Source organism: Mesocricetus auratus, unplaced genomic scaffold, assembly GCF_017639785.1.
Source record: "Mesocricetus auratus isolate SY011 unplaced genomic scaffold, BCM_Maur_2.0 Super-Scaffold_100021, whole genome shotgun sequence".
NCBI lineage: Eukaryota > Metazoa > Chordata > Mammalia > Rodentia > Cricetidae > Mesocricetus > Mesocricetus auratus.
The window spans coordinates 5,860,018-5,886,909 of record NW_024429202.1 but is presented as its reverse complement, the minus strand read 5'-3'; the positions used below and the strand labels follow the sequence as shown (position 1 = coordinate 5,886,909).

Sequence of the window (26,892 nt, the reverse complement as noted above, 5' to 3'; positions counted from 1 at the left end):
CCCGAATCATGACGACATAAATAAGTGGATAACTAAATGAGGGTGAAATCTCCCAAGCAGGAGTGATGGAAGAAGTTCAATGACTTCCTTGGCTACAAAGCATGGTCGAGATCAGCCTAGGCAATGGGAGGCCCTGTTGGGAGTGGGGTGGAGGACCTGACCTATGCTTTGATGGTTTAGAAAGAATGTGAGGATTTCATGGGCAGATACACCTGAGGGTGTCTAGAACTGTATTAGACTGTGGCTGGTGTAACAAAAATATTTATTTTTAAGGAAGGTGAGGCAAGGGATTGCTCCAGGTACCTGAGGTATGGGAGGCCTCCTTGGCAGAGGATGTATGTTGTCCCTTAAAAGCAGAGCTCTTGGAGGGGGAGTTGATAATAATTGGAGGCCACATTGACATTGTGTTCTGCTGTCGCCCGGGCTTAGGGACACTAGATCTCTTAGCAGAGACCTTGGGAGTGATCCTGGGCACTGCCTTGGGGGTCTTCAGTCTGGAAGCTGGGGGAGGCTCCATCAGAGGCTGGTTTCTTAGCCAGCTATGCTCTTCCCTGGTTGCTACTGAGGGCAGGGTTTTGGAGGCGGAGCAGGAGGTCAGGGACGGCAGAGGGTGGAGCCTCATCTTTGTCTTCTGTTTGCACCCGCAAAAGCTGGCTCCACGGAGAGGGGGCAGGGAAAAGTCTTCCCACCAGCGGGCTGTCTCTGGGGAGGGCTTGGGCCAAGCCATCAGGCCCCACCCTGAATCCTGCCGGGGTGCTGCGAGAAGGGTCTTGATCCTGAGCAAGATAGAGGAACGGCGTGGGGTGAAGAGGAGGCAGAGGCGGGCCAGAGGTCAAGATGATCGACTGGGGATCCCCAGGGAGCTGGGCAGAGGGATGGGGAGGCAGAGCTATCTCATACACACCTGTTTTCTTCCTCTTCCTCCTCATCTTTGTCTACGTTCTCCTCCTCCTCCTCTTCCTCCTCCTCTTCCTTTTCTTTGTCCCAAATATCCTCCACTGGTGGGATCTTGAGCACAGGATTGAAGATGGAATCCACCCATCTTTCCTCTTAAAAAATAGGGTGGTAGGAACCTCACATGAAGAAGGGAATCCAGGATTGACAGATTCAGGGTTTGAGCAAGAGTCGCACCCCCCTTCCTGTGTCACCCCTGGCTAACTCTCTCACTCTAGGTTTCTGCTTTAGGCCTACCTATGCCAGGGTGTTTGGATTCTGATCTTGCCACTTAGAATATAGTGACAGTCTCTCTTACTTTTTTTTTTTCTCATTTTCCGAGACAGGGTTTCTCTGTATCTTTAGAGGCTATCCTGGAACTCACTCTGTAGACCAGGCTGGCCTCGAACTCCCAGAGATCCTCCTGTCTCTGCCTCCCGAGTGCTGGGATTAAAGGCATGTGCCACCATCGCCCGGCCTCTCTTACTATTTTTTGAGACAGTGTCTCACTATGTAGCCCAGGCTGGCCTCAAACTCATGATTCCCCCCGCTGATGCAGCCTTTCCAGTGTTGGGATCACAGGTATGTGACACCATACTTGGCTCTTGGTCCCTTTGCCCAACAAAAATTCTGTGAGTTAGGTAAAGCCTGCCCCAACCTGGACCACTCATCACCTTGACAGGCGGAAGCCTTGGGTAGGTCCCCTCAACCCCTCGTTCCTCTATTCCACCTATGTTTGTACCTGGCATGTCAGGGACGCTTACTGAGAGCCTTATTGAGCCATTGAGCTTTCTTCCTTGACTATATAAATTTCTAGCCAATATTTCTGTGCAGATTTGGATTTGAGATTATTTCTGTTCATGTCTGTCCTTGAGACGGACCGCCGAAGTCACTTGTCCAGAGGACCACAGGCCATGGGACCCGCCCAGGCCATTCCATCCCACCCGCTCAGGAAGAGAAGGGACGGCAATGTGAAGGAGACTGCTTTATCTTAGCTTAAAAGGAAGAGCCACACCTCCAAAGCCATTGTGACATCATCCTTGTGAGTCACAGCCCAAAGGAGCCCAGTGTCTTCACCAAATCTGGCTTGCTAGGCTTTCTGGGGAGTTCATTCTACCCTCATCTCCCCAGGTCCTCTGTGTAGTGGATGGCATCACAGACAGAGCCCACAGCTCTGGAGTAGGCTATCCTGGAGCTAGGCAGGGAGACGGGTAGGAAAGGAATCCTTCCCACATCCCTAGACCCTACACCCAGGCCCTAGCAGTGCAATTCTGGGAAAGAAGGGTTCATCTGGAGCAGTAAGGAGGTGACCAGATAAGTTAGTTAGTTCCTAGGTGCCCTGGCACTGCCAGCTTTCTCTGTCTATTTTCCCATGCTGGCATCCACCAGGCTTTTTTTTTTCTCATGTTCTTTTTGCTTTAGAAGAGTCTCTATCCTTTGTATATGTCTCTCTAACTTTTAGGAGGTGCCCTCCTGTCTGGCCCGACTGATGGTCCTTCCTCTCCCCAGATGTCTGTACCTTGACACTATTTTTAGTCAGAGATGGACAAGGAGCTCCCACATGTTCTGGATTACAACAAGATCTATATTTTCTTGCTTATTTATTTGTTTATTTATTATTTTCCAGTGTGGCTTCCAACTCGGTTTGTAGTCCAAACTGCCTCAAACTTACAGCAATGCTTCTGCTTTGGTATCCTAGGTTTGGGGGAATTGTAGGAATAAGTCACCATGTTCTCCACTTTTCTTTCCTTTCTTTCTTTCTTTTATTTTTTTTTTTTGAGAAAGTGTCTCATGATAAGGCCCTGACTGTCCTGGAGCTCTCTATTAGTCTAGGCTGGTCTCAAGCTCAGAGAGACTCCCAAGTGCTGGGATTAAAGATGTGCACCACCATGCCTGGCTGTGTTTGAGGTGGAATCTCTGTGTAGTCCAGGCTAGTGTGGTACTTACGATCTTCAGGCAGGTACCATTGTGCCTGGCATTGAGAGTGTCCTAGAGATTGATGATAAACTTCCATGGTCACTACACTAGAATCTGCAATGGGTGTGGTTTGTTTTGTTTGCTTGTGTTTTTATTTTTGGCATGGTCTCTCTGTTAGCCTGGGCTGTTCTCAAACTCATTATCCTCCTGCCTCAGCCTCCTGAGTACTGGAATAACGGGCATGGAGGACCTACATTTCTATAGTAGTATAGCTGGAATTGTAGGCTTGGAGCTGACTTCTAGGCAGGGAAGTGAAGAAACCAGCAAGATGACTGTCTGTACAAGGGCCCTCCAGTTGGTGCTGAAATGCTACTACCAGTGACCTGGAACCCACTTCATGGTGTCTCTACTATGGAGTTTTAGGGTGTGTGATTGACTTGGGGCTATGCATGAGAGGGACTACCAAGTTTCCCTGTTGTCTCCCTTCCTTGTTTCCTTTGATTAGAGTTAGGAGACCAAGTTCAGTACCACAGGCAGCTTGCCTGTCTAGGGAATCCTCAGTGAGAAGACAGATCTAGAGTTGGGCACATCCAGGGCAAAAGAAGGGTGCCCACAGAGGCTGGGGGAGGTGGAAGTTTGGGGGAGGTGGGTGTGAACACTTGGGATTTCCTACCCCAGACAGCTGGCTTCATCTCCTAGTTCCTCAGTGTCTTTGTCTGCAAAGTGGGAAGCAAATTAGTTTCCACCTCTCTGGCTTACGCAGAATAAACACAGGGGTCCTCAGATACTGCAAATTACACGCAGCTCTGGGTGGATCTCTGAGCTTGAGACCAGCCTAGACTAATAGAGAGCTCCAGGACAGTCAGGGCCTTATCATGAGACACTTTCTCAAAAAAAAAAAAAAAAAAAAAAGAAAGAAAGAAAAGTAGAGAACATGGTGACTTCAGTCCCACCCCCTTTACCAACTTCACGATTTTTATTTTCCTCTGCTTTTTCTTAAAAACAGCCAGCCCCTCCCTCCCACGTGAGTGGTTTCCCCTCTTAGTAGCCAGCTTATAGCAACCAGCTCTGGGTGGAGTCCCGAAGAGGCTCCTGTCCCTTACTCAGGGTTTCCAAGGCCCTGGTTGGGACTCCCCCTCCCCCTCTAGGCAAGGACAGGAAGTGGGCACTTTGAGAGTTAGAGTCTTTACCCGCAGTTACTATGCCTAGAGTCAGTCAGCCTCTCCCCACGGAGGGACAGAAGAAGCGTGGGACACCTGCTTCAGCCTTCTCCTGTCCTGCCCCTGCAGGGGTCTTGATGGCTGGGCAGTGGGGCAACCGTGCTGGCCTGAGCCCTAACGTCCATTTCCTAGGTGACTGGGCCTCAGTTTGCTCCTGAGGTAAAAGAGGAGAAAGCGGCTGGTGGGAAAGTCTCAGTGAGTAAACCGAGTCGCCAAGTCCAATGACCTAACATCCATTCCAGGGGCCTACAGTGGGGAAGCAAAACCTGGCTCCTGCAAACTATCCTTTGACAGGCACCCCCCAAAAGTTTATTTTTTTAAAGATTTATTTATTTATTACACATACAGTGTTCTGCCAGAAGAGGGTACCAGATTGAATTGTAGATGGTTGTGAGCCACCATGTGGTTGCTGGGAATTGAACTCAGGACCTCTGGAAGAGCAGTCAGTGCTCTTAACCTCTGAGCCATCTCTCCAGCCCCCAAAAGTTTAATTTTTTTAAAAGAAAGGAATTATAATTCCATGATTTAATGATGTATGTTGTTCAGCTAGATGAAGAGGAGTTTTATCCAGGAGTTCAGGCGCTGGTCTTCAAGGGCTATTGATTGGGGAACTATTTGAGATATGCTTTCAATTACCAAGGGAATCCCAGGATGATACCAGTTTGACCAACATCCTTCTAACTTTTTGTCTCTGATTGCAGCCACAGAGAGTGGTGGTGGTGTGGTGTGGTGTGTGGTGTGTATGTGTGTGTGTGTGTGTGTGTGTGTGTGTGAGAGAGAGAGAGAGAGAGAGAGAGAGAGAGAGAGAGAGAGAGAGAGAGAGAGAGAGAGAGAGAGAGAGAGAGAGATGGGCCTTCCAAACCTTTTAACCCTGTTTACAGAAAATGGGAATTTGCATGATGAAAATAACTTCGGCCGGAGCGCGAATTTTTACTGCGCTTGGCACGGGGCTCGGAAAAAGCGGCTGCATAGCCAATTACTGGAATTTTTAAACACAAATAATATTTTATGGGATCAGTGGGTTGGCTCAGGGCCGCCGCACCCGGCTCAGCTCCTTCGCCTACAAACAAGCTCGGATTGTGCAGCGAGTCAGCATGCCCAGGCCTCGGGCCAGCCTGGGGGGCACCGTGGGCCTGCGGGCTTGGGAAGTGAGGGCTGGAGGGGGGGTGGTCCCCGGGTGTGGGCAGGTGCAGCGAGGGGCTCGAGCCTCCCCGCCGGCAGGGGGCGCCCGCGAGGCTCAGTCCGGGGTTAGCATACCGGGCACTCACCTGCAGCACCGAACTGGGAAGTGTGCTGTGCGATGGGTTGTGCCCTGTGCAGAGTTGCCCCGCCTGGAATGGCCCAGGGCGTCACTACGCCTCCGGAAGCCCGGCTTCCCGGAACAGCCGGAGGGCGGCGGGGAGTTCTCGCCTCCCTCTAAAGCCTGCCGTGTCCCACCGGGGTCCCAAAGCTGGGCCAAAGACACAGCCAGGAGCATCGGAAGCGCGGTCTCTGTTGGGATCCCGTTTGCTCCTGACCTCCAAGACTGGCCAAGAGCCCAAGGGAGGTGTCCCCAGCCGGAGTCTTGGTTCCCGTAGCCGGTTAGCTCGCCCCTGCCAACCGAGCGCCCAGCACGCACAGGGTTAAGCGGGAGCAGGTGTGTAGCCAGATGCCGCGGCCCGGTCGGCGTCCTCCTCCTCCTCCGCCCACCCGCTCTGAACCCGACAGTCCCAAATAAAAGTGCTATTGTTGCCGGGCCTTCCCCCACCCCCGCCTCTGCCCCGCCACCTGGAGCCGAGCCCGCTCTCTCTTCACCTGCCCCGGGGCCGGCCGGGGAGGGGGAGTGGGGCCTCGGAGCGGGGACTTCCGCTCGCCCGCTCCTCCTCCTCCAAGGCCCTTGTCACTGACCCCAGAGTCCCCGGGGCAGGGCAGACACCGTGGCTTTGTGCCCGGGCTCCTTTCGGACCTGACAGATCCACTCGGGCCTTTCCCTCCCTCTACCCCCCCCCAATGGCTTTTCAAAGCTGGGAGGACACGAGGCCTGGTGCCAGGAGTCCAGGGCAGTGCCGCGTTGCTCAAGACCAGCTGTTGCTTTCTCTTTAATCGTTTGTCCATCGATAAGAATGGAAGGCAGGGCAGAAAAGGAAACCGAGACACTTGGCAGAGGAAGAGCTCAAACACGGGGCTGGTAAACGTGGAACTGAAGTCCCCCAACTCCCCTGGCACCGCGGGGTCCCCAGCCCCCGGGAGTCTGACGCAGCTCCCGGGTTCACTGTGGGGCCTTGGGCAGGTTACCCCGCTCCTTGATCTCTTCTGAAATCGAGGAGGGGGGACTTCCTCGGCTCCCCAGTTCTCACACTGCCACTTGGAATCCGAGGGACTGGTTTCCACCCGGGAGATCTGGGACACCCAGCCTGGGGCTGCACGACAGGGTTCGGCAACCGCGGCCTGTTCCGAGCCGGAAGGAGGTTCTTTTTGGTCCTTCCTAGCCAGCTAGCACCAGGAGGCTGATCAGTAAGGCTCTAGGAAACGAGTCAAGACCCTCGTCACAAGCAGCCACAGCTTCGAGGATCGCACGCGGAGCCCCGGGCGGCTCCACTTAGGACAAGTTCCCGCGGGGAACCCGCCCGCGGCAGGCGCAGGCCTGGGCGGTGAGCGCCAGCAGCTCCCGCGCACTGCGAGCCGAGTTACCGTATTTCCTCTTTTGCGCCCTAAGTTTCGAGCGCGCAAATCCCACTTGTGCATTGTCCGTGAGAGCATGCTTTCTCTTTACTGCGTAAAGAGTTCCGTTGGGAGCCCGGAGACCTGAGTTTTTCGGCTTTGTTCTTTTGGCCCTGCCATTTATTATCTCTTCTACCCTCCGACCCGAAGACCTAATGATCCAATTTCCTGTTACTACCTGAACATCCAGTAGGCATCTCAGACTCCATTTGCTCAACTACAAAACCTGATCGCCATACTCACTTCCCTCCTTACCATTTGTGAGTCCTCTTTCCCTCAGGAAAGGGCGAGCACCCCTCCCCCGTGTCTCCAGAAGATGATCTCAGGGTACTACTTACCAACTCTTCCTCCTTTTGCCACCTTAACATACACTGTTTATTTTGCCTCCAGATTAAGCCCAGAGTCTGCAGTTCCCCATGTGGGTCATTGTCCTTAACCACCACACTTCCCTTACATCCTCCCTCCCTCCCTGCCACCCTCCCTGCCTCCCTCCCTCCTTCCTCCCTCCCTTAAATGCTGTATGTGCATTTATGGGCACCATGAGCACGAAGGAGCTAGGGAGGCAGATACACGGATGGTTGTGAGTCATCATGTGGGTGCTGGGAACCAAGTCCGGGTCCTCTGCAAGAGCAGTAAGTGCTCTTACCTTGTCAGCTCTTTCTTTAAAAAAAATTGTTTAAGAGTTTTTGCTTTTATTAATCCCAGCACTCAGGAGGCAGAGGCAGGCAGATCTCTGTAAGTTCGAGGCCAGGCTGGACCGACAGCCTCGAGAAACCCTGTCTCATAAAAACCAAAAAAATTTTTTTTGCTTTTAAAGCCCGGCATTGGTGGCACAAGCCTTTAATCCCAGCAGAGGCAGGCGGATCTCTGTGAGTTGGAGGTCAGCCTGGTCTACAGAGAGTTTCAGGACACCTCCAAAACAATACAGAGAACCGTGTCTCAAAAACCAAAACAACAACAACAACAAAAATTTTGCTTTTAATTGTGTGTCCATAGTGTGTGTGTGTGTGTGTGTGTGTGTGTGTGTGTGTGTGTGTGTACTTGAGAGAAATTGCCTCCAGAGGCCAGAGGAAGGCTTTGGATAACCTAGGCCTGATTATAGGCAGTTGTGAGCCATCCCACCTGGGTGCTGGGGACTCAGCTCCTCTGCAAAGAGCAATATGCACTAATCTTAGCTGCTGAGCTATCTCTCCAGCTGTCGTCCCCTCCCTCCCCTTCCCCTCCTCTTTCCCTCTCTCCCTTCTCTCCTCTCCTCTCCCTACCACTCATGCTCTTTTGTTTCCCAGATTAATCTCCAACTGGATAGCCAACTGAGGGTGACTTTAAACTCTCGATCCTCCTGCCTCTCCCTCTTAAGTGCTGGGATTGCAGGCCTGCATCACCACACCCGGTTTATGCAGTGCTGGGGATGGGATCCGGGTGTCATGCATGCTGGGCAGGTATGATCAGCCATGCAACATTCCCAGCCACATGTTCTCTTGGTGGAGTATTGCAGTCTCCTAACCTGTCCGTGTGCCTTCTTGGCCTCGCTGTCATGGAGCAGTGAGATAGTGACTTCTGTTTAAAACCCTCCAGTACACACTCCTGTCACTCAGCTTTCACAGCAAGGGTCCATGTCCCTGCTGGTGCCATGAAGACAACAGCTTTGATTGCCTTTTTTTAAAATGGGGTCTTGTGTCCAAGGCTGGCTACTTTGTAACTGAGGTTGGCCTTGAACTTCTGAGCCTCCTGTCTCTATCTTCCTAGTAACTGGGATCTCAAGTGAGCACCACTATGCTTAGTTTCTGCAGTGCTGGTGATTGAGCCACGGTTTAGTGCATGCTGGGCCAGCCTTCTGCCATCTAAACCATACCCCCAGCCCAACAGAAGAGGCTTTGAAAGAAGTCTCACCCCTCCCCCACACCAGTGGGGTTCATACAAGGACCGCTAAGGAAACACCTGTTGTTGAGACGTGCTGGCCACTTACCCCAGCTGTACATTGCTTTCCTCATGTACACAAATGAACTGGACTCCACGTCAGCTGCCTTCTGCATTGAGAGTCTTATGGTTGGAGAAAGTTGTGACTTGGGAAGGGGGAGAGCAAAGCTAAGGTCTTACTCAGCTCTGTGCTCTGTGGACCAACAGAGACTTCTCCCAGGGAGATTGTAACTTAGTCCACAAGGCCTGCCCATCCACCTATCCATCCATCCACCCATCCACTCATTCACCCACCCACCCATCCATCCACTTACCTAACCATCATCCATCCATATCCATCATCCATATCCATCATCCACCCACCCATCCACCCACCCACCCACCCACCCACCCATCCACCCACCCACCCCACCCACCCACCCACCCACCCATCCATCCATCCATCCATCCATCCATCCATCCATCCATCCATCCATTGCCTCTGTAGTGTACAAATCCCTGGAAGATGTCAAGACATCCAGGAGACAAGGGCCTGCAGTTAGGAGATCCGGGCTATCAGGCTAACAGCAGCTCTGCTGGGGCATGGCTGTGTAACCCTGTGTGTCTTGGATCTCTGAGAGCATTGACTCTGCCAACTGAGAAAGACAGGTCCTGTCCCACAGGGCTAGTGAATCAGACTGTCAAATGAGATAACCTCACCATGCACACTCGACTAAGGACAAAAGGAACACCTAAAGCCAGGTCCTTCAAGAGCTTAGAAAACAGTCTTTGTGGCTTGGATCTCCTTTCTGCGTCTCCCAACCTCCTATTTCAGTCTGGCTCCTGGTGGGGCTCTTGTCTGACTTCTAGCATTCACTGAGTGGCATCCTTCCTGACCCCACACAGCCAGACGGAGGTGCCCCCTTGTGGTACCTCCTGGAACAACAGTGCTCTTTACCTGAGTAAGCTGCCCTAAACCGAAGGAGGCCAAACCTGGGAAAGAAAACCTCACACAGAGTATCAAGCCTTGGGCCCTCCTTCATAGACATGGCAGCCTACCCTCCCTCCCAGGGGCCTCTAAGGAGAGGCGACTGCAGCCTCTCTCCCAGGCCAGGGCTTCCCAAAAGCCAGAGACAGGTGATCGCTAAACCTTTGACCTAATCTCCACTCCCTCTACCTGTCTACATCACTATTGGAGGCAGACAACATTCCTGGATTATCCCCCCTTCCCTCTTCTTCCTCCTCCTCCTCTTTTTAGAAACATTCTCATGTAGCCCAGGCTGACCCAAACTCACTGTATAGACAAGACTTCAGTTCTGGGATTAAACCTGTGTACAGTTTTTTTTTTCCTTCAGTTTTTAGAATGGAACCCAGGGCTTCATGTACGCTAGGCAAGCATTCCAGCAAGTGAACTATCCCCTTCCTTGCCTGGATTTTCGCTTTTTGCTGCCCATGGGACAAGAGAGACAATGGGTATGTAGGCGACCCTACTTACAGATTCAAAGTGGGTGGCCACTGAAACCCAAGGGGAGTGTGTGTGTGTGTGTGTGTCCCCGTGTGTCTGTCTGTGTGTGTCTATGTGTGTGTGTGTGTGTGTCCCCGTGTGTCCGTGTCTGTGTGTGTGTGTGTGTGTGTCCCCGTGTGTCTGTCTGTGTGTGTCTATGTGTGTATGTGTGTGTGTCCCCGTGTGTCCGTGTCTGTGTGTGTCTATGTGTATGTGTGTGTGTGTCCCCGTGTGTCCGTGTCTGTGTGTGTGTGTGTGTGTGTCCCCGTGTGTCTGTCTGTGTGTGTCTATGTATGTGTGTGTGTGTCCCCGTGTGTCCGTGTCTGTGTGTGTGTGTGTGTGTCCCCGTGTGTCCGTGTCTGTGTGTGTCTATGTGTATGTGTGTGTGTGTCCCCGTGTGTCTGTCTGTGTGTGTCTATGTGTGTGTGTGTGTGTGTCCCCGTGTGTCCGTGTCTGTGTGTGTGTGTGTGTCCCCGTGTGTCTGTCTGTGTGTGTCTATGTGTGTGTGTGTGTGTGTCCCCGTGTGTCCGTGTCTGTGTGTGTGTGTGTGTGTCCCCGTGTGTCTGTCTGTGTGTGTCTATGTGTGTGTGTGTGTGTGTCCCCGTGTGTCTGTCTGTGTGTGTCTATGTGTGTGTGTGTGTGTGTGTCCCCGTGTGTCTGTCTGTGTGTGTCTATGTGTGTGTGTGTGTGTGTCCCCGTGTGTCCGTGTCTGTGTGTGTGTGTGTGTGTCCCCGTGTGTCTGTCTGTGTGTGTCTATGTGTGTGTGTGTGTGTGTCCCCGTGTGTCTGTCTGTGTGTGTCTATGTGTGTGTGTGTGTGTGTGTCCCCGTGTGTCTGTCTGTGTGTGTCTATGTGTGTGTGTGTGTGTGTCCCCGTGTGTCCGTGTCTGTGTGTGTGTGTGTGTGTCCCCGTGTGTCTGTCTGTGTCTATGTGTATGTGTGTGTGTCCCCGTGTGTCCGTGTCTGTGTATGTGTGTGTGTGTCCCCGTGTGTCTGTCTGTGTCTATGTGTATGTATGTGTGTCCCCGTGTGTCTGTCTGTGTGTGTCTATGTGTGTGTGTGTGTGTCCCCGTGTGTCCGTGTCTGTGTGTGTGTGTGTGTGTGTGTGTGTGCGCATGTCTTTTCAACTAAACTACAAGAACCCAGACCTTTAGGACCATGACCACTGCTACAGCACAACCAGTTTTAGCAACTTGCCTATGACTGTGGGCTGTGTATGTGCGTGTTATAGTTGCTACTGTGTAGTACTTTATCTGAAATTCTGTTTATTTTTTTTAAAGAAGAAGGTCTATGGATTTAGTCCTTGTTTATATTGGCCCATTTTGGAGACAGTGAATCCTGAAAGGATTGTCACAATGGTTGTGTTCAGGACTGGAAGGTACTTCAGGGAAAGAGTGGGGTAGTGTATGCAGAAGGCACTTACTAGATGTAGTAAATGCAGAAGGCACTTAGTAGTTGCATCTCCTGGCCAGAAAACCGCCTTGTTGGTATTGGGCTGATTTCAGGAGGGACTCTTGCACCCCTGCAGCTGCTTCCTAGTGTGGGGAGACACTCCCTCTGCCTTCCTCGGGCCCTGAAGTCTTGGAGGCCTTGGGTCTGTGTTTAGGAATGGGAATGGGGGGGTGGGGGGTGGGGAGAGGAGATGTGTGAGCCCAAAGAATGTAGCAGCAGAAGAGGAAGCCAAGACAGGCTGGGCTGGGGAAGTCACTACAGTTCTGACCAGAGGGGCTTCCAAATTTTTCTTGACCGCTGGTTGGTGGAACCCCAGCTCTCTGATCATGCCAGTGAGTTTGAGAGTCACTGCTGTCCTTCTGTCCCCTGTTATGTAAGTTGGGAGACTTGATAGATGAATAAAACCATGGGACTAGAGGTTGGGAAACTTCCCAGGCACTGTAAAGCCTAACGTTGAATAGAGCAGAAGGTTACCGTGTGCAGACTCTGGGTCCAGGTTGCCTCCTTGAGAGACTTGTGACTTTGGTATCACCTGTCTGAGCCTCAGTTTTCATAGTAAAATGGAGAACAGTAGCCCCTGCTCAAACATTGTTGGAAGTGCTAAATGGATAGATCACTTACAGTGCTTGGGATACTGCCGGTGGTTAGTCTAAGCTGTGTGAGTTCACAAGGTCAGTTCACAGACATGGCACTCAGATCTTAGCACCCCATGACTTCTCTGACCACAGTATTCTTTTGCAGCTTTGAAGTTGTTTTCTGAGTCTAGAGGGTGATGAAGCCCAGAGGAATATCATATGGGATGCCGGCTTGCTCAAACCTTGGTGTCCAGGAGGTATCTCAGGATGACCTATGGCAGCATCCCTGGGGTCATAGGTTGTCCTCCCCGTCGAGGAAAGAGAGGCTTCTATGGATGAGTGATAAGCTGGGAAAAGCTCCTGGCTGTCATGTTTACTGAGCTGTGCTGACTTATGACTGGATGCGGAGATCTGGCTGCAGGCAATTGCCTAAATCATTTAGGGGTTGACAGGGAAGGGAGGGAGGGGACGTGGGGAGCTGGAGGGAGAATGTTCCTGTAATTCTTCGGTCTGAGGTACATTAAGGAGCCATAAGCCATGTCGAGAGCTTGAATTACATTAGGGGGATTATTCTGTTACAGTCCATAATCCTGGGTAATATACCGTCATGCTGCACACCTGCTCTGATAAATCTCACCTGTAATGGCCTGACCCTGGGGACCCAGGGACGCCAGGGCAGCTGGCAGGGGCTGTCATAGAGGACAGGGAGACACCTGTGAGGCCTGTGGTCCTCTTGATTCATCTCTGGGGCCCTTATCCCCTGACTTTCTCTGTTCCAAGCTAGCATGCTTCCCCCTCAATCTCTGCAAACGTAGCTTGACCTTGCCTACGGAGATGGGGGGGGGGAGTTGGGCACAGTGAAATCTTCATTTTTGGATGCATCACTGGCCATCTATAGACTCACCAAAGCTTTTCTGTGTGTCTCTCTTGCTAGACCTCAAGGACCTTCAGATCAGGGACCATGATGACAGTCACAGAGCTTTCTACACTAGGCTCAGTGACTGCATAACTAGTTCATGGCAGAATGAAGATTCAGAGCCCAATCATTCCAGCCCTGGAGACCCAGTCACTACAGAGCTCTATGCTGGGTCATCCTCGAGCCTGGCCTGACTCTTCATGAGCTGTCACGCCCTTTCCAGAGAGTGTTTTTGTTTTAGACAGAGGATCATCACAAACTCAGGGACAACACTCCTTTGTATAATAAGGACTGGCACTAGGGTCTTCCAGACTCATCTTCTGCCCTCCCAGGAGCTCAGTCTGCACCCAGGCTTGAGCAGGTCCTTCTCATCTCTGGCCCCTTGCCTCTCCTCCTATTCCTGGCTCCAGGGTGGGAATGGGGTACCTATTGTATGTTCGTGTGACACCCTGAGCACCACCTACCCCAGCCTCCATTTCATAATCCTCCACTGTTCCTGAGCACATGCTGTGTGTGCCATTATGTGGGACTGCGTAGAGGACATATTTGGGGACCGCTTGGTTATGTCCCTACTATAGATCTTCTTTGAATGATTGTCACAGTTGCCACTTGTCAAACACTCTCTACGTGCCACGCACTGGGTTTCACTTGCCCCTGATTTACCGTTTATTCCACTACAGTTTTAGGGGGCAGGAATGATATCATTTCTATTTTGTATATAAGTTTAAGACAGGGCCCGGAACTGAAGACCCTCCTGTCGGCCTGGGGACATGAGAGACTCAGAAGCTAAAGTCCTGTACGCAGAGCGAGGACTGGAGTTTGGATCTGCAGAACCAACATTTCTGGGTAGAAATGACTGGTAACCTGCCTGGAAGTCCAGCCTTGGAAAGTGGAGACTCAGAGCAAGCTGGCTCACAAAACTACCCATATCAATGAGCTCTGAGTTGGATTGAGAGATCCTGTCTCAATGAATGAGGTAGAAATGTCACAGAGGATGACTCCTGAGTTCAAACTTAGGCCTCCAAAGTACTCCACACATGTGCATGTTCACACACACACACACACACACACACACACACACACACACACACACGCAAACATGCACACACACACACACACTCACACACACGCAAATGGAAAAAGAAAACAAAAAACAAAGAGCCTCCTGCCTCCACCTCATAAACACACTACCATGCGCAGTTTCACGATGACTTCTGAGGAGAACACAGGTCCCTGACTGTCTCCTCAGCTTCTCCCGCCTCGCCCCGGGCCTCCTCTCTTCAGCCTGCTTGCAGCTGGATAGCTGTCTCCAGTACTTTTCCCTCACCCACCTATTGCCAGCTCTGAGAAGTCCTCTGAACTCTGGATTTCTCACCATGGATTCCGCTGTCTTATCCACAGCAGTTGGGTAAACCATGTGTCCTTTTACTCCATTCATTCTGGAATATTGGGAGGGTGGGCAGGCAGACGATCTCACCCAGTAGTTGTTAAGCCAGAATGCATTTAAAATGCATGTATTTATTTAGCGTGTGTGTGTGTGTGTGTGTGTGTGTGTGTGTGTGTACCATGTGCATTCAGAAGCCCGTGGAACAGAAGAGGGCATTCCATCCCCTGGAACTAGATTTAAAAATGGTTGTGAGCTACCATGTGGGTGCTAGGAACTGAACCCAGGTTCCCTGCAAGAGAAGCAAGTGCTCTTAATCTCAGATCCATCTATCCCTTTTAAAATATTTTTAAACAAGTGTGTGTGTGTGTGTGTGTGTGTATGCACATATGTTCAGATGCCTGTGGAGGCAGGATTCCCTGGAACTGGAGTTACAGGCAGCTGCAAGTCATCTGACATGGGTGCTGGGAACCAAACTCAGGTACTCTGGAAGAGTATCAGGTTCTCTTAACCACTGAGCCATCTCTCCAGTCCCTGAAACGTATGTTTAAAAAAAAAAGCATCTGTGGAAGTCTTATAGAGAAATCAAATCCACTCCAGGCTTTTAGACCCCCCTGCCCACTGAGATCCCTGATGTAGACCCACTGTGAACAGCTGGGAAGCAGCTGCCCCATCCTACTGTAGTGTTCAGCAGGACATAGATGTTCTAGAATAAGATGATCCTCCTTGCTTGTCAGCGACTGTTTCCAGACACCCCCTTCACACAGACCTCGCTGTGCCTCCATCACTAACTGAGGACACATTGTTTCCATGCTTTGAGTGGCAGGGACATGGGCCCTAACCTCCACTCTAACCCCTACCCGCAGACCCACAGGACCATGGCTGGCCAGCCTCATAAACTTTATGGCCCTTCATGGGAATAACAAGTCTGCTGGTTTGCTATGTAAAACCTCACCCCAAATCTGGGCAAAGGGGTACACAACAACAAGACCAGCACCGGGAAAGCAGACACAGGAAGGTCAAAGCCATCCTTGACTAAATTGTGATTTTGAGCCCAACCTGGGCTACCTGAGTCCCAGGCCCTCACCCCTCCCTCTTACAAAAACAAAAGAAAACAAAACAAGTAAACAAAAGCTCCACCCAAAAAAAAATCCAAAATCAACGGTTGTGCCCCCTGTCCTGGGAGAGCCTGGCTCTCCTGGGAGGCTCCTCAGCTGGTTTTGCTGTTTCCAGGCTCAGGCTGAGGCTGTCGGGTCCAGGACTGACTGAGGTGGTGGTGGCCTGGCTCAGCTTCCAGCTCTCTAGACATCCCTGGGGTCTCTCCTCTCTCATCGTCATCTTCAGCCCGACACACAGCCTGTGTGACCTTGAGCAAGAAAAGCACTTTTTTAAAAGATAAAGCTTCTGCTTGTGTTTCCATCTATGACCAATGAAAGCATCAGGAGTGGAGGAAGCAGTCTGCTTGCCTAGAAGACACGAGACCCTGGGTTCCAACTCCAGTACACGCAAACCTCATGGTAGCAATCAGAACGCTTGAGGATCAGGAGTTCAGGGCTGCCCTCTGCTACAGAGTGTGTGTGAAGCTATCCGAGGTCCCGTCTTAGGTCCCGTCTTAGAAAACTGAGGAGCTAGCTAGCTGACTGACACCAGTTCTTGGGCGGTTGCCACAATGTAACAGCACGTGGTAAGTGCTCTCATGCTACTTGGTGTCATTTTCTTTCTACCCCTATGTCTAGCACCATGCCAGGTAACTGGTGGGGGTGGGGGTGGAGGGATCAATGGCCAACACCCTTGGTACTCACTCCTGATAACAAGTAATGTGGTTCAGAAGATAAATAAAACACAGGCAGGGAACAAATTCAAGGCCTTGTGCAATCAGAGAGTCCAGGAGAAGTACTGATAACAGGTCCTTGAGGAAGTTGGAGGACAAAGAGGCTGGATGGGTCAGGGGCCAAAGAAAGCCTCAAGAAGGGGAGAGAGCGCCCTCAAGGGGCAGGGTATGTAATGGTCAAAGCATGGATGTAGGAGAGTTTTCCAACCCAGCTCTGCCTGTTTCTGTACGTGCCTACGTGGCCTCCTCCAGGCAATTTGACCTGCCTTTGCCTCAGTTTCCTTCTTGTAAAGTGTATTTCCTAAGGCTCAGATAAAGAGTAAATGAGTTGACAGGCCTGAAGTGGGAAGGCCTGAGTCGGAATGAGGAAGAGGATGAGGCAAGGAGGACAGATCTTGCTCCAGGATTCCCAGTGCTTTGACATACCATCGTCATCTACAAAATTGATGCCCGAGAACCATGCAATTGATTTACAGGAAAAACAACAACGAAAACTCAGCAAACATCTCACAGCATCTTAAGTGAACTTAAGATTTAGTATTGGGCTGCTTCTATTCAGAGCTGTTCTCTGAGCCATAGGTTAGTCATGTTGTGTAGCTGGAGGCAACCCTACCTTAGGTCTATTCTGTCTGTCATGGCAGGCAGGGTCTGTCCTGGCTTCCTCCCTCTGGGGCAGGCTTGAAAGCTGTGTTCAGGGAGGAAGAGAGAGAGAGAGAGAGAGAGAGAGAGAGAGACAGACAGACAGACAGACAGACAGACAGAATTAGAGAGAGACAGAGAGAGACAGAGAGAGAGAAGAGGAGAGAGAGAGGGAAGAGAGAGAAATGGAGGAAAAGGGAGGGAAGGGAAGGGGAGGAGAGGAGAAGGGAAAGGAGGAAAGGAGAAGGGGAAGGAGGGGAGGGGAGAGGAAGGGAGGGAAGGAAGAGCCAGGAAGCGCATGGCTGCATCACCCAGGGAATGGGCAGCATTGCACCTGGTTTCTCTTGGACAAAAAGGAGATTCTGGGAATTTGGCTGTTACCCAAAGTAGGCTTCAAGCCCAGAATGGCAGACTGTGGATAGGGACCCTAGAGCTTCGTGTGTGTGTGTGTGTGTGTGTGTGTGTGTGTGTACACGCGCATGCATGCGTGCACATGAGTGCACATGTTTATAAGAGAGAGGAGAGAGAGAGAATGTGTTCACAGAACGGTATATGTGAGACCGAGCTTTCTGAGTGAGTGTGTGTGTGACAGTCTGTGCATGGTGAAGAGGGAAGAGGGTGGACCATATGTCTGTTTTCTCTGCGGAATGGAACAGCTGTTTGCCCAAGTGCATGAGCCAGGGATAGGATGTGAGGTAAATGGCTGTCTCACACAGTGGCCTGTGGTGTCATTTTCTAATTTTTCAAGTATGTCTCCAGCTCTCACTTCCTCTCATGCTTCCCCTTTAATTAAAATCATTTATTTTTATGTGTATGGATATTTTGTCTGCATGTATATCTGTGTACCATATGCGTGCCTAGTTCTTATGGAGGCCAAAAGAGGGCGTCAAATCTCCTGGGACTGCGTGTTTAGAAGGTTGGAACTGCCTGTGGGTGCTGGGAATCGAATCTGGGTCCTCTGGAAAAGCAGCAGCCAGGGCTCCTAATTTCTGAACCATCTTTCCAACCCCTCTTTCTTTCTTTTTTTTTTTTTTGAGGTTGGCTGGCCTCTAACTGGCTATCCTCCTGCTTCAGCCTCACAAATGTGGGATGACAGAATGTGGCCCTGTGTCTGGCATTATGCTATTTTTTCTGTCTCTTCCAAGTTTGTACACTTCTTTATATATTTTATTTACTTCATGTGTATGAGCATTTGCCTGCCTGCATGTATGTGGCGCCATCTGCTTCTGTCCCCATGGAGGTCAGAAGGGGGCATCAGATGCCCTGGAAGTGGAGTTATAGATGGTTATGATCCACCATGTGGGTGCTGGGACCTGAATCCAGGTCCTTTGTAAGAACAGCAAGTGCTCTTAACTGCTGAACCAGCCCTCTGCTTCCAATACTCATTCATTCATTCATTTATTCATTCACTGTGCGCGTGGCATGTCACACTTGTGGAGATCAGAGGACAGCTTTTGAGAGTGGGATTTATCCTTATCAGGCAGTCTCCAGCTGGTGTCCCTCTGTCTAAAACCTCTGACACTGAGGACACTCCCTTCCTGCCTCTGATACCCTGATGCCATAGTCCCCCTCGGAGTGTGTGAGGGGGTAGCTGTCCCCATCCAACCCTGGGACCACACCCTTCCCAAATTCCCTCCTTTGACAAACAGTTGGGCTGGGGTGGGCCTCCGTGGTAAGATGCCTGTCTGGGATGCACAAGGCCCTGGGCCTCAACTGCAGGTGGGGATGAGGAGTGTCACTCACTTAAGTGCCAGGCGCTGGTCTGGACCCGAGATCTAGGCCCAAGGACCCCAGATCCCCTCCCTGGTGCCCTTGCTTCTCTAAAGAGTGGAGTAGAAAGGAAACCTCTTTCCTTGAGAGGGGAAGGAGGTCCATGAAGCTCCCTTCAGAGCTCTTCCTGCCTCCTCTGGGCTTCTGTCTCCCTCTCTGGAGAGAAGCTCTGAGAAATCTGATCTGAGCAAGGGTGATGCTGGTTCAAACTCTCCTGTAAGCGGAGGAGCTTAAGGTGTGGGACTCAGGGTTAGGATGGCATCCACCGCTGGGCTGATGGGTCTCCATGCCTAGCAAAATATAATCTCTCTTCTCCTATCTCCTTCCCCCGCCCATTCCCTCCCCTTCTCCCCTCCCCTCCTCTCCCTTCTTTTATCCTTTTTCCTATATTCATTGATGAATTATTTGCCAAGTTTTCTCTGCTCTGGAGCCATGGGAAAGGGAAGGGCAGGAGCCCTGCCTTCTCTGGTCTCCTTAGGGAATGAGCCAGAGGCGCCAATGTTACTCCCCTGGTCTCCACTTTCTTCCCCTCCATCCTCATCCTTTGGGAAGTAGGTAGATACTGAAGTAGACTGCCATCATTAGAACCTGTGATTTTAGGGCACCACACATATGCGGGTGTGTGTGTGTGTGTGTGTGTGTGTGTGTGTGTGTGTGTGTGTGTATGAGAGAGAGAGAGAGAGAGGGAGGGAGGGAGGCAGGCAGGGAGGGAGAGAGGGAGGGAGAGAGAGACAGAGAGAGACAGAGATAGACAGAGAGAGAAAGGGAGAGAGAGAGAAAGGGAGAGAGAGAGGGAGAGAGGGAGGGAGAGAGAGAGAGGGAGAGAGAGGGAGGGAGGGAGAGAGAGACAGAGATAGACAGAGAGAGAGGGAGAGAGAGAGGGAAGGATGGAGGGAGAGGGAGGGAGAGAGGAAGGGAGGGAGGGAGAGAGGAAGGGAGGGAGGGAGAGAGACAGAGAGAGATAGAGAGAGACAGAGAGACAGAGCAACAGAGGGAGGAGAAACTGGGGCAGCGGAGCCTCTGCAGAACCTGTCTCCCTCTTCCTCCCTCCTTTCCATCACCTTCTGTCTCCCTCACCACAATACTGTTCTCTCTCTCTCTTCACCTCTTCCCTCCATCCCTCTCTTTCCGCAGCTCCCCCTGCGGCTTGCCAGCTGCCAGGAGATGACATCTCCTTTCATGTTTGGGGCTGAGCACGGCTTTGAATGTTCGTTTGATTCCGTTAAGATAATAGCTGGTTCACTGTCAGATGCAGACTGATCACTTAAAACCTTAATCACTGCCTGTCTCCTCACACGGCACTTATTTTTTAAGAGATTAATCCCCTCAGCCCTGCTCCGGCTCACATTCAGCCTGGGAGAAAAAAGGCAGCGTCTGTGTTAGGCCTGTTATTGTTATTATTGTCACCCCCGTTATTCTGGGGTGACCTCCCTCCCTCCGTCCCTTCAGCTAGCTCTGTCTTTTTTGCTCCTGTATTCTCAGTCTTCCAGCTTTCTTGTATACCCTCTCTCCCTTGTGTGGGCGAGCACTCGCACGTGCGCGCGCGCACACACACACACACACACACACACACACACACTAAGACTTCCATAGCATGAACTATATCTATATGTGGGTTTAGTGTGAGTCTGACACACTTGTGTGCACATAAGTGTTCTCCACACCGTCAGGACAGAACAGTTTCCAGCGGAGGCTGCTAAGAGAAGTGGCCGTATGTCTTGGACAGAATCAAGTGTTAGCGTCAATCATCCTTAACATACCAGCCCTCAGATGATGACATCATGTGGCCTTGAGGAGGAGCCTCTGTTCTGCACAGTGTCTTGAGAGTATGCACTTCAGAGAATGACAAGTCCAGGCTGGTTTCAACTCCTGGGCTCCCGTGGTCCTCTTGCTTCTTCTGGGTGTCTGGGGCTGCAGGAGCATGCCACTCCTTCACTGGACAGTTTTGCTACTGTCTCTCATCTTATTTCTTGTTTTACTAGGTAAACGCTAGCAGGGTTAGGAAAAGAGGGTGCCAACGCTAACCCCATACAGCTTGCTTTTGACATTTGTAGCCAAACATGAATTTTACAAAGGAAAGTGGCCCAGAGTTCATTTAGCTCAGCCATTTAAAGTACCCAAGGAATGGAAGGCTCAGAGGTGGGGCTGAGTTATCTCTAGTCACACAGCAAGTTGTGGTACTGCTGGAGCTAGCATTTGGTTTCAGCTCTGCCTACATTATCCAAGAAAGATTAATCATACAACAAAGTGTCATGAATTGGAGCTTACTCCAGGCCCAGCCCCAGAGGAGACACACAGGGTGTCCCTGAGTGCCACACACGGCCCTACTACATTGGTACTGCATGCTAAGAAAGCTTTCAGGGTCTCTGTGTGAAGGGGTGGGGCTTGGAGCTGCAGGACCATAGGCGGAGAGATGGAGGTGAGGAGCACTTGGGAGTGGCTGAGGATGCTGGCCTTTTCCTGGGATGAGGGCTGCAGCACCGGGGCCAGATGAGATGTCCTTCTAGAAGTCGGGAGCTGTGTGCACACTCGGTGCTCTGGCACAGGGATGTTTGCAGTTGTCGATGCTGGCGTCAGGTAGAAGGAAAGACTCTGCTTCCAAGGCATGGGGACAGGTGACACAGAACTCTGCATCCTCACTGGCAAAGTTTTCTCGTCCTTCACAGGGCAGCAGGGAGAGCTGGGGGTCTGTTGCCATGGCTGGGTTGGCATCACTAGAAGGTTGAAAATCTTGGAGGAGTCACCGTTCAGCCTGTCTGGGACTCAGTTTCCTTCTCTAAAACAGCTCACGCTTGTGCTCCCAGCACCCGGGCAGCTGAGGCAAGAAACTGCCACAAATCTGAGCCTGGGCTACAGTGTGAGAGCCTGTCTTAAGAAACAGCAGAACTGGGGCTGGAGAGATGGCCCAGTGGTTAAGAGCACTGGCTGCTCTTCCAGAGGACCCGGGTTCAAATCCACATGGAGACTCACAACTTTCTATAATGAGATCTGATGTCCTGTCTGGTCTGCAGGCATGCATGTAGACAGAACACTATATACGTAATAAATTAAAAAAGAAACAACAGAACTGGACCTGGTTATGGGTAGCTCCCTCTTATGATCCTAGCACTTGAAAGGCTGAGGCAGGGGTGTGGGGTGATTATATCATATATTTTAGGTCACTTGGACGGCGTGACATCCTGTTTAACAAGAAAAATAAAAATAAATAAAAATTAATGAAACAGGCCAGAGATTTCATGCTCAGTGCTTGGTGCCTGGTGAACAGCAAGTGCTGCCTGCTATAGTCATGCCTGTTTAGTACAGGCACAGTGAGCATACACACATGTGCCCTGTCTGGTAGAGGCCACCATGGATACAGAGTTGCCATCCCTTTCTCTGCGCATGCTCACTTGAGTGTATAGACAGAGAAGCCAACTGGTGTGTATGTGTGTGTACGCGTGTGGATATGTGTGTGCACAGGAGTGGATATGTGTGTGCACAGGTGTGGGTATGTGTGTGCACTTGAGTGGGTATGTGTGTGCACAAGAGTGTGTGTGCGCACAGGTGTGGGTATGTGTGTGCACAGGAGTGGATATGTGTGTGCACAGGTGTGGGTAGGTGTGTGCACAAGAGTGCGTATTTGTGTGCACAGGAGTGGGTATGTGTGTGCACAGGTGTGGATATGTGTGTGCACAGGTGTGGGTATGTGTGTGCACAGGAGTGGGTATGTGTGTGCACAGGTGTGGGTATGTGTGTGCACAGGTGTGGGTATGTGTGTGCCCTTGAGTGGGTATGTGTGTGCATAGGTGTGGGTATGTGTGTGCACAAGAGTGTGTGTGCACAGGTGTGGGTATGTGTGTGCACAGGTGTGGATATGTGTGTGCACAGGAGTGGATATGTGTGTGCACAGGTGTGGGTAGGTGTGTGCACAAGAGTCCGTATTTGTGTGCACAGGAGTGGGTATGTGTGTGCACAGGTGTGGGTATGTGTGTGCACAGGTGTGGATATGTGTGTGCCCTTGAGTGGGTATGTGTGTGCAAAGGTGTGGGTATGTGTGTACACAAGAGTGTGTGTGTGCACAGGTGTGGGTATGTGTGTGCACAGGTGTGGGTATGTGTGTGCACAGGTGTGGATATGTGTGTGCCCTTGAGTGGGTATGTGTGTGCACAGGTGTGGGTATGTGTGTACACAGGTGTGGGTATGTGTGTGCACAGGTGTGGGTATGTGTGTATACAGCTGTGGATATGTGTGTGTACATGAGTGGATATGTGTGTGCACAGGTGTGGGTAGGTGTGTGCACAAGAGTGCGTATTTGTGTGCACATGTGGGTATTTGTGTACACATGTGGGTATGTGTGTGTACATGAGTGGATATGTGTGTGCACAGATGTGGGTAGGTGTGTGCATGAGTGGGTATGTCTGTCCAGATTAGGTTCTACAGGAGTCGCAGGGTGACAAATGACCTCCGGATCCAGGCTCTGATTGGAGCCCAGGGCACTGGGATCACGTGATGGACAGGGGTGTGGAAATGGATGGGGAGATGAGAATGAGGTCGAAGGGTGGCGGAGAAGACTGAGGTATGGAGAGTTCCACATCCAAACAGAAGCAGGGGGCTGGGAAGAGCTGGAGGGTCTGACACATCCCTGGCTGCCTGTACCAGCAGGAGGCAGCCCGGGGTTAATGGCATGACATCTCTTCGGCAGTCTGCCCGATGGGCTTCTGATGCCTTTTCTAATTTGGTAGCGATGAAGATTAGAAGGCAGGGAGAAGAGAGTTTTCCTCTCGAAGGTTATTATCCTGCCGACTCCCCTGGCACCCAAGGGAGGGAGTCAGCGTGTTCCAGGAGAAGAGGAAGCAGGGCCTGGCATTCTGGATCGGGTGCCCCTGGGGAGCTGGGAGGGAGCCGGGGCTGGAGCAAATAAAATTGATGCTATAAATGGATCTAGTGCTGGCTGAAATGGAAGCAGAGCCTTCTCAGCAGCAGAGCTGGGAGGTGGTGGGGGAGGGGATTCTTACAAGTAGACCTCACAGGTACTGAGAGCTGAAGGTCTCTCTGCCTTGAAGGGTCCCCAGATTTACTTCCTTGTTCCCCCAAACAGAGGGCAGTGCCACCATGCATAACACGCCTTTCCACCATGAAGACCCTTGGAAGCAGCTCCAGCCAAGGGTCTGGCTGGGTGCGAACCTGGGATCTCCAGGGAGGGTCCCCTCTGGCCTACAGGTCACCTGCACCCTGGTCTGGAGGTTTCCTTCCATATGTAGCCATTCTCCCAGCATGCACTGGAGACAGAGAAGGAGACAGACAGTGACAGAGCTGGCACGGAAGGAGGAAGCAAGCAGAACACAAAGGAGAGAGAGATGGAGAGAAGGAAGAAAAGTGGCTTGAATTCAGGGCTCCTCGCTGTGCTGAATTGCACTAGGAACAGGAAGCAATTAAGGCAGCTGGGACCCTGGGGACTTCATAGAGAAGACGGAACACAGCCATGTGCCGAGGTATTCAAGACCTGCTCTTGTCTGAGGAAATCCGTGGCACCAGGAAAGCCAAGGTGGGCAACACATGCATCTGTGATCCCAGCGTGAGGGCTGATGGTGATTCGTCGTGAGTTGGACACCCTGGGTCACATAGTGAGACCCCGTAGAGAGAGAAAGACACTAAGGTAAGCTGCTTAGTGTCCTGATCTTGATTTTGGAAGAGAGGACTGGCACCCTTTTCTGGAGAGTCCTCTTCTAAAGCTATCAACACTGCCAACCCTCCCTGCCTGCTGTCTGTTGCTGTCCTTCTGGATATAGCCCCACTTCTGCTGGGAAGCCCTTCTAGACCATCCCAGCTAACAGCAGGAACTCCACTCCATTATAAAAGCCTTGTTGAGGCTTGCTTGCTTTATCTTGAAGGTGGCACCCTGGCTTATCTCTGTGCTCCCGTCTCTAGCACAGTCACATACTCAGGAGGGTGGTGGTAGTACCTGTCTCATAATGAGTGGGGTTTTAAAAAACGTCACAAGAGGCTTGAGGCAGGACAGAGAGTTCCAGACCAGCTTGTGCTATACAAAGACGCTCTCTTAAAACAAACACAGGGCTGAGCATGGTGGTCACACTTTTAATCCCAGCACACAGGAGACAGAGGCAGGCAGATCTCTCTGAGTTTGAGGCCAGTCTGGTCTACAAAGTGAGTTCCAGGATAGCTAAGGCTGTTACACAGAGAAACCCTCTCTGAAAAAAGCAAGCAAGCAAGCAAACGAACAAACAAACAAACAAAAAGCCAAATTCAGGAACAAAATAAACTAAAACAGCCATCAGCTCCTCACTGTGCACCGAGAAAAACACCATGAGGCCAACTTCATTAGGTTCTGTCAAATACTTTGGGAGGTCAAGAATTCTGGGTTCAACTTCTACCATCACCCACAAGCTAGCTGGGTGACTTTAGATGCGGACCTGTCACTCACCAAGTCTCAATCTCTCCAGCCCACTGAGAATTTGAGCAGGGCACTTCCGAGGTCCAATTAAGAGGCTGTGACCTGTGCCAATCAGGACAGCCCTGAGGTCACACCCTGGTCACTCTGAGAGTTATCCTTACCCTGTCACAACTAAGACTCAGTGTAGCAGGGAAGGACGGGGTAGGGGGCTGGGGGAGTGTGGGGTGGGGGTGGGGGGAGGGAGGCAATGGGTAGAGCTGGTCTAGAAGGGACCTAGCAGAGAAGACTGGGGGGACCAGTCCCTGCTGACCACTGGGTAGTTTGATGCCCCCTGGGTGGTGAGCAGCCAGAGATCTGGACAAGGGTGGCGCCTCTGGGACATTCTGTACCTGGCATTCCATTTCCAGGCCAATAAGGTATCTAACATATTAGGTATCTCGAAGGGAGGAATTTTTAATAGTCTACCATGGTAAAATGGAAATATATAACAGCTAAATAATACTGGTGGCAAGAAAAAAAATGATAGTTGACTCTACAATTGTAATAGTAAACACTCAACTAGGCACTAGAAGATAAAAAAGACAGAAGTAATTGGTGGACCAGGGGTGGTGGCGCACACCTTTAATCCCAGCACTTGGGAGGCAGAGGCAGGTGGATCTCTGTGAGTTCAAGACCAGCCTGCTTTACATGGGGGAGTTCTAGGACAGCCTGGGCTACAGAGTGAGACGTCTCAAAAAGAAATAAATAATGGAAAGAAAGTAAGAAAAAGAATAATTGATGCCAGAAACACTGTATCCTTCTGGAGGTGGGGTGGGGCAGAGACCTGTGGAAGGAATTTAAGTCTTAGAAGCTGTAGGGCTTTGGGGGCAGAGATTGACTTGAAGAGGCTCTGGATCTGTTACTTTGTCTTTGCAGACATGTCATTGTTTATCTTTGAATGTGCTGTTTGCTGCCTGTGCAGACGCAGAAGTTGACCCAAGCTGCCTGAGGCTGCTCCAAGCATTGGGAGGAGTCACAAACCTCCTTTCCAGGAGCCTGGCTGGAGTTTGCCTGTTCTGGGATGGTGGTGCACCAGGACTCTTCAGATGAACTCAGATCAGGCAGGGTGTATACTCTTTAGCATGTGATGTGCAGCTGAAACTCACACACCGCTTCTCGGAACCAGACAGCAGCTGCAGTAACTGCAGAGAACAGAGCGTAAGAGAACAGAGTGTAAGAGCAGCTTTTTAAAATGTGAAGTTGGGGCCGGACAGATGACTCAGCAGTTAAGAACTCTTGCAGAGGACCTGGGTTCAGTTCCCAGCACCAGTGAGTGACTCATAACCGTCCATCCATAACTCCAGTTTCTCCTTCATACATCTGTCTGGGTATACATAGTATACACATATATACATAGCAAAAATATTTTAAAATGTAGTTTTTATTTAATTTTTCAGGGATAAATTTCTATCACTGAGCTAAGACTGCTGGTGTATGGTATTAATAAAAAAGCAGACATTTATTTATTTATTATTATTTTCTTTTGGTTTTTTGAGACAGGGTTTCTCTACGACTTTGGAGGCTGTCCTGGAACTAGCTCTTGTAGACCAGGCTGGTCGTGAACTCACAGATATCTGCCTATCTCTGCCTCCTGAGTTCTGGGATTAAAGGTGTGCGCCACCACCACCTGACTTATTTGTTATTTTTTAATGATTTATTTATCTGTTATGTAGTGTTTTGCCTGAATGTTGACTACAAGCCAGAAGAGGGCACCAGATCTCATTATA

General features: G+C 51.0%; 1 protein-coding gene across 2 annotated transcripts; it reads right to left on the bottom strand.

Annotated features, from left to right (window-relative positions):
- Positions 1 to 245: 245 nt before the first annotated feature.
- Positions 246 to 1,931, bottom strand: LOC101833153 (histone H3.v1). 2 transcript variants are annotated; one of them, XM_040729625.1, is made up of 3 exons: positions 1,676 to 1,931; positions 905 to 1,049; positions 246 to 776 (listed from the first exon to the last, which is right to left on the bottom strand). In XM_040729625.1, exons 1-3 carry the CDS (start codon positions 1,680 to 1,682, stop codon positions 269 to 271), a joined length of 660 nt encoding a protein of 219 aa, XP_040585559.1. In that variant the 5' UTR covers positions 1,683 to 1,931; the 3' UTR covers positions 246 to 268. The 2 variants fall into 2 exon arrangements, with proteins under 2 accessions (XP_040585559.1, XP_005072454.1); XM_005072397.3 differs by having other exon boundaries at positions 1,815 to 1,887.
- Between the last annotated feature and the right edge of the window lie 24,961 nt (positions 1,932 to 26,892).